At 52.0% G+C, this 6,613-nt stretch overlaps 1 protein-coding gene across 1 annotated transcript in view; it reads left to right on the top strand.

The window, feature by feature from the left end:
* Positions 1 to 6,613, top strand: part of TTC3 (tetratricopeptide repeat domain 3) — a 198,987-nt gene that overhangs the window by 142,621 nt on the left and 49,753 nt on the right. Inside the window, 1 exon segment of the mRNA XM_075333306.1 lies at positions 854 to 1,003. Within this exon segment, the coding sequence (XP_075189421.1) occupies positions 854 to 1,003 (150 nt within the window).

Here is a 6,613-nt window from a genome sequence, read left to right as displayed (position 1 = left end):
CTGGTAGTTAAGCGACACTGCGGGGCCCCTCTGCTGCAGCTGTGACTGGAGCATGGTGAAGAGAAGGGGCCTGTACTGCCGGGGGCTTAATAAAGCTAAGCAATTACCCCGGGCCCGGTACACCAGTCACACTGGTAATGCCCTGATGGCGGCCCTGATCCAGTGTTGGCAGTCACACACATGCAATAGATCAGTCCCTTTTACCTGGAACTCCTGGCAGTAAAGTGATTCCTGGCAGAGTCTGACACCACTAGAGAGGGCTTTACATGGCTTCATTACACAAGGGTTGATGCATTTAAAGAAAAAAATGTACACTCCAAAATTGTGTTTTGCTGACCACCGCACTTTCCTCCTTTTAAAAATAATAAAAAATTGCAATCAAAAGTGATTAAAAAGTCATATGTACCACAAAATAGTCAAATTGAAAGGAATCTGTATAAAACAAGTGTTTTAGCAGCAGGAGATTATCCTTAGAGGACTAGTTGCCTTGTAGCTCCTGGTCCATTCCCTGCCAATCAGTAGTGTGGGCGCAGTTGAACAGGGCTCAATATTTTGAGAGAAAATTTGATTTCCTCATCGCTGGATGCCATGTGTCATATTTTTATTTCATTTTTTTATTTAGTTTTTTTTAAAGGAACTGCTGAGAGCTCCTTTTTTCCTTTTAAAAATAAATTATGAAATTAGCACAGAATGTTTTCTTTTTAAAGGGGCTGCACAGTTTAGAAAAATGAGTTATTTGGCTGCAGTGTAATACTTTGTTTCTCCAGTGATGGCGCCAGATATTCCAGCAAATCACACGTGATCGATACTTGTTTTTCCTTTTAGTATTTAATGACGCATCCTTTTATTTTAGGGGGATATTTTGCGTATGGAAAAGGAACATCTAGTATTAACAGATCAGCTGCAAGAAGCAAAGGACAAATATGAAAACTTGCAAAGTCGTTATTGTGAAGAGATAGCCGACCTGGAGGAACAGATAAGGACCACTGTAGAAGGCAAAAAGGTATTTATTATTTTTATTATTATTATTATTATTATTATTATTATTACTGTTATTATTGTTATTGTTGTTGTTATTGTTTTATTATTATTTTATTATTATTTTCTTCGGCGCTCCATTGGGAGACCCAGACGATTGGGTGTATAGCTACTGCCTCCGGAGGCCACACAAAGTATTACACTAAAAAGTGTAAGGCCCCTCCCCTTCTGCCTATACACCCCCCGTGGGATCACGGGCTGCTCAGTTTTTTGCTTTGTGCGAAGGAGGTCAGACATCCACGCATAGCTCCACTGTTTTAGTCAGCAGCAGCTGCTGACTATGTCGGATGGAAGAAAAGAGGGCCCATACTAGGGTCCCCAGCATGCTCCCTTCTCACCCCACTCTTGTCGGCGGTGTTTGTTAAGGTTGAGGTACCCATTGCGGGTACGGAGGCTGGAGCCCACATGCTGCTTTCCTTCCCCATCCCCCTGAGGGCTCTGGTGAAGTGGGATCTTACCGGCCTCCAGGCTCTGAGGCCGGGCTCCATCCACAGACCCGGAGATCCTGCTGGAATGGAGCGGAGTATCGTCAGGGACAGGCCCTGCAACGTTAAGGTACTCTGTGTCCCCGTACAGTCTATGCACAGACACACTCCAGCGTTGCTGGGTGTGTTAGTGCGCCGGGGACAGTAGCGCTGCGCGCTTGGGCTTTACTCACTGCAGCTTAGCTGAGTGAGTTTGTGTCGGGAACTACCGCGCCAGCCGCTGCTGGAGCTGCGGCGCGGCTGAGACTTGTGGTGCGCCGGGGACTTTCGCGCTGCCGCGCTTTTACGACGGCAGCGCTTATAAATCTAGTCCCCGGCTTTTGCGGCCTAGTTACGTTTCGTTCCCGCCCCCAACCCTGCCAGTCAGGGAAGGGGCGAGACGCTGTACAATGATCAGCGCCGAGGGCTGGAGTCTTATTTACATACTCCAGCCCTCTACTGGGCACAGGGGGACGCCAGTTTCCCGCTCTTGTCTGGGGCACGCCCACGGCCCGCCCCTCTTCACAGGACGCCGGCAGCCATTCCTGCAGGCAATCTAAGCTGGAGAACGGACACAGGCTCTGGGAGACCCAGCAAAGGGATTCTGGCGACCACTTACCCGCTTATGCGGGCGGTAAGCAGCACCTTGGTGCTGACCCCACTATTGCCACAGTGTTTTTTTGTGTACTTTATCCTTGTACTTATATTTGCAAGACCATACACAGACACACGCCAGCATTGCTGGGTGTGTTAGTGCGCCGAGGACAACAGCGCTGCGCGCTTGGACTATACTCACTGCAGCTTAGCTGAGTGAGTTTATCTGTGGGAAACTGCCGCGCTGGAGGCTGCGGCGCGGCTGAGACTTGTGGCTGTACGGTCGCTTCTTGGCGATATACCCCTAGATAGCTCTGAGGAGACAACAGCATGTCGTCAGCATAGAGCAAGGGGGCCAAGGCACAGGCTTTCTATGCTGTCTGTACCGCACGTGAGGCTGTTTTACCGGCAGGTTCCACTAACCCCTAATGGGTAGAGTCTCTGCTAGTGGTGGCCCAGAGAGGGCCACCTGTGAAACTGTCCAGAGGACAGAGTTTGCAGTTTTTTTGCTGATAAAATGTCTTGGACTATGAACAAAATTCTAGCAACTTTGCAGTCCAGGGCGGTGACTCAGACCATGGGCATTGTTGAATCAAGGCTCCCCGGTCTCCCTCAGTTGGAACTAATCCGTGCTCCAAGGGGGTCCCATACATCCCAGACTGAAGGCTCTGACACGGACGACAGTCCCAGACAGCCTAAGCGAGCTCGCTGGGAGAGACCCTCGACTTCACACACTGGTCAGGGTCTCAGCGAGAGGATTCTCTGTATGATGAGGTAGCTGATCAGGTTTCTGATCCTGAGACCGCTTTCATTCTGGATGCTCCTAATGGGACGCCATGGTGAATGATCTCATAGCGCCCATCAATACACTGGTGGATATTTCTCCCTCAGCCCCTCCAGTGGAGGAGGCAGCTTCAGCAGGAGAAATTCCATTTCAGGTATCCCAAGCGTAAATTCAGTACTTTTTGGGCCTCTCTGACTCAGAGGAGCAGTCCAGAAACACTACGCTTATCCAGACAAGCTTTTCTCCGCCGCGCCATCCTCCATAGTTGCAGTGGAAGATGGGACTTCACTTAAAGATGCCATTGACAGACAGATGGACCTCTGGTTGAAATCTGTCTGTGAAGCTATCGGCGTGTCGTTTGCTCCGGCATTCGCAGCCGTATGGGCACTCCAAGCTATTTCAGCTGGTCTTGCGCAGATAGACACTGTCACACGTACATCTGTGCCGCAGGTGGCGTCCTTAACCTCGCATGCATTACGACTTACGCTATTCATGCTGTCCTGGACTCTACGAGCCGTACGCCGGTGGCGTACGCCAACTCCGTGGTTTTGCGCAGACCCTTGGGGTTAAGGGAATGGAAGGCAGCTCCTGCTTCCAAAAATGGCTTAACCAGTTTGCCATTATCTGGTGACAGACTGTTGGCTGAGCGATTGGATGAAATCATTAAACAGGCCCAAGGGTAAGGATTCTTCCTTACACCAGCCCAGATCAAACAAAACCCAAGGAAGGACAGTCGACGTTTCGGTCCTTTCCAGGCTCGGGCTGGTCCCAATTTTCCTAGTCCAAAAGGACTCAAAAGGCTCAGAGGGGCTCAGACTCCTGGCGGGCTCAATCACGCCCAAAGAAGGCAGCCGGAGGAACCGCTACCAAGGCGGTTTCCTCATGACTTTCAGCCCTCTCTCTCCGCATCCGCGGTCGGTCGCAGACTCTCCCGCTTTGGCGGCATTTAGCTGCCACAGGTCAAAGACCGGTGGGTGAGAGACATTTTGTCTCACGTGTACAGGATAGAGTTTTGTTCTCGTCCTCCGGCTCGATTCTTCAGAACTTCCCCACCTCTCGACCGAGCCGATGCTCTTCTGCAGGCAGAAGGAGTGATAATCCCTGTTCCTCTTGAGGAACAAGGTCACGGTTTTTACTCCAATCTGGTTGTGGTGCCAAAAAAGGACGGCTCTTCCGTTCCGTTCTAGACCTAAAACTGCTCAAAAAGCAGTGTAAACCAGGCGGTTCCGGATGGAATCCCTCCGCTCCGTCATTGCCTCAAGGTCTCAAGGAGATTTCCTAGCATCAAGAGACATCAGGATGCTTATCTCCACGTGCCGATTGCTCCAGAGCACCAGCGTTTGCTGCGATTCGTTATAGAAGACGAGCATCTTCAGTTCGTAGACCTGCCCTTAGGTCTGGCGACAGCCCCACGGGTTTTCACCAAGGTCATGGCAGCAGTGGTAGCAGGCCTGCACTCTCAGGGTCACTCTGTGATCCCTTACTTGGACGATCTACTTGTCAAGGCACCCTCTCAAGAGGCATGCCAACGCAGCCTGAACGTTGCGCTGGAGACTCTCCAGAGTTTCGGGTGGATCATCAACTTTTCAAAGTTAAATCTGACACCGACCCAATCACTGACATATCTTGGCATAGAGTTTTATACTCTCTCAGCGATAGTGAAGCTTCCGCTGGACAAACAGCGTTCACTACAGACGGGGGTGCAGTCTCTCCTTCAAGGCCAGTCACACCCCTTAAGACGCCTCATGCACTTCCTAGCGAAGATGGTAGCAGCAATGGAGGCAGTCCCTTTCGCGCAGTTTCATCTGCGTCCACTTCAATGGGACATTCTCCGCCAAAGCGATGGGAAGTCGACGTCCCTAGACAGGAACGTCTCCCTTTCTCAGACGGTCAAGGACTCTCTTCAGTGGTGACTTCTTCCCACCTCATTGTCAAAAGGAAGGTCCTTCCTACCCCCATCCTGGACGGTGGTCACGACAGACGTGAGTCTGTCAGGGTGGAGAATACTCTTTCTCCACCACAGGGCTCAGGGTACGTGGACTCAGCAGGAGTCCACCCTTCAGATCAATGTTCTGGAAATCTAAGCAGTGTATCTTGCCCTGCAAGCCTTCCAGCAGTGGCTGGAATGCAAACAGATCCGAGTTCAGTCGGACAACTCCACAGCGGTAGCATACATCAACCACCAAGGCAGAATACGCAGTCGGCAAGCCTCCCAAGAAGTCCGGCGGACTCTGATGTGGGTGGAAGACAGAGCATCCACCATATCCGCAGTTCACATCCCGGGCGTAGAAAACTGGGAAGCAGACTTCCTCAGTCGCCAGGGTATGGACGCAGGAGAATGGTCTCTGCACCCGGACGTGTTTCAGGAAATCTGGGGCCTTCGGGGGAGGCCGGACGTCGACCTAATGGCGTCTAGGCACAACACCAAGGTCACGAGTTTCATGGTGTGGTCTTACGATCAACGAGCTCTGGCGGCAGGCGCCTTAGTTCAGGATGGGTCGCAGTTCCAGCTACCCTGTGTTTCCCCCTCTGGCACTGTTGCCCAGAGTGCTACGCAAGATCAGCTCCGATTGCCGCCGCGCCATCCTCGTCGCCCCAGACTGGCAGAGGAGGTCGTGGTACCCGGATCTGTGGCATCTCACGGTCGGCCAGCCGTGGGCACTACCAGACCGGCCAAACTTACTGTCCCAAGGGCCGTTTTCCATCTGAATCCTACGGCCCTGAACCTGACTGGGTGGCCATTGAGTCCTGGATCCTAGCGTCTTCAGGATTATCTCATGACGTCATTGCCACCATGTGACGGGCTAGGAAGCCGACGTCTGCCAAGATCTACCACTGGACGTGGAAGATATTCTTACCTTAGGGCTCTGCTCAGGGAGTGTCTCCCTGGCCATTTGCATTGCCTACTTTTCTTTCCTTCCTGCAATCTGGTTGGGAAACAGGTTTGTTGCTCGGCTCCCTTAAAGGACAAGTTCCAGCGCTGTCTGTATTCTTTCAGAAGCGCCTAGCACGACTTCCTCAGGTACGCACGTTCCTGCAGGGGGTTTGTCACATTGTCCCTCCGTACTGAGGCCGTTAGACCCATGGGATCTGAACAGGGTACTAATTGCTCTCCAGAAGCCGCCCTTCGAGCCTCTGAGGGATGTTTCACTTTCTCGACTTTCACAGAAAGTGGCCTTTCTGGTAGCGGTCACGTCTCTTCGGAGAGTGTCCGAGCTAGCAGCGCGGTCATCCAAAGCTCCCTTCCTGGTGTTTCACCAAGACAAGGTAGTGCTGCGCCCGATTCCGGAGTTTCTCCCTAAGGTGGTATCCCCTTTTCATCACAATCAGGATATCTCCTTACCTTCCTTTTGTCCTTATCCATTTCATCGATATGAAATGGATTTGCATTGTTGGATCTGGTGAAGAGCACTCAGAATCTACATTTCCCGCACGGCGCCCCTACGCCGATCGGATGCACTCTTTGTCCTTGTCACTGGTCAGCGCAAGGGGTCGCAGGCTGCCAAATCCACCCTGGCTCGATGGATCAAGGAACCAATCCTTGAAGCCTACCGTTCTGCTGGGCTTCCGGTTCCATCAGGGCTGAAGGCCCATTCTACCAGAGCCGTGGGTGCGTCCTGGGCATTACGGCACCAGGCTACGGCTCAGCAGGTGTGCCAGGCGGCTACCTGGGCGAGTCTGCACACCTTCACCAAGCGTTATCAGGTGCATGCCTACGCTTAGGCGGATGCCA

This window comes from Anomaloglossus baeobatrachus, chromosome 2 (genome assembly GCF_048569485.1).
Source record: "Anomaloglossus baeobatrachus isolate aAnoBae1 chromosome 2, aAnoBae1.hap1, whole genome shotgun sequence".
Taxonomy (NCBI): Eukaryota; Metazoa; Chordata; class Amphibia; order Anura; family Aromobatidae; genus Anomaloglossus; species Anomaloglossus baeobatrachus.
This window is presented reverse-complemented; position numbering and strand designations above follow the sequence as displayed.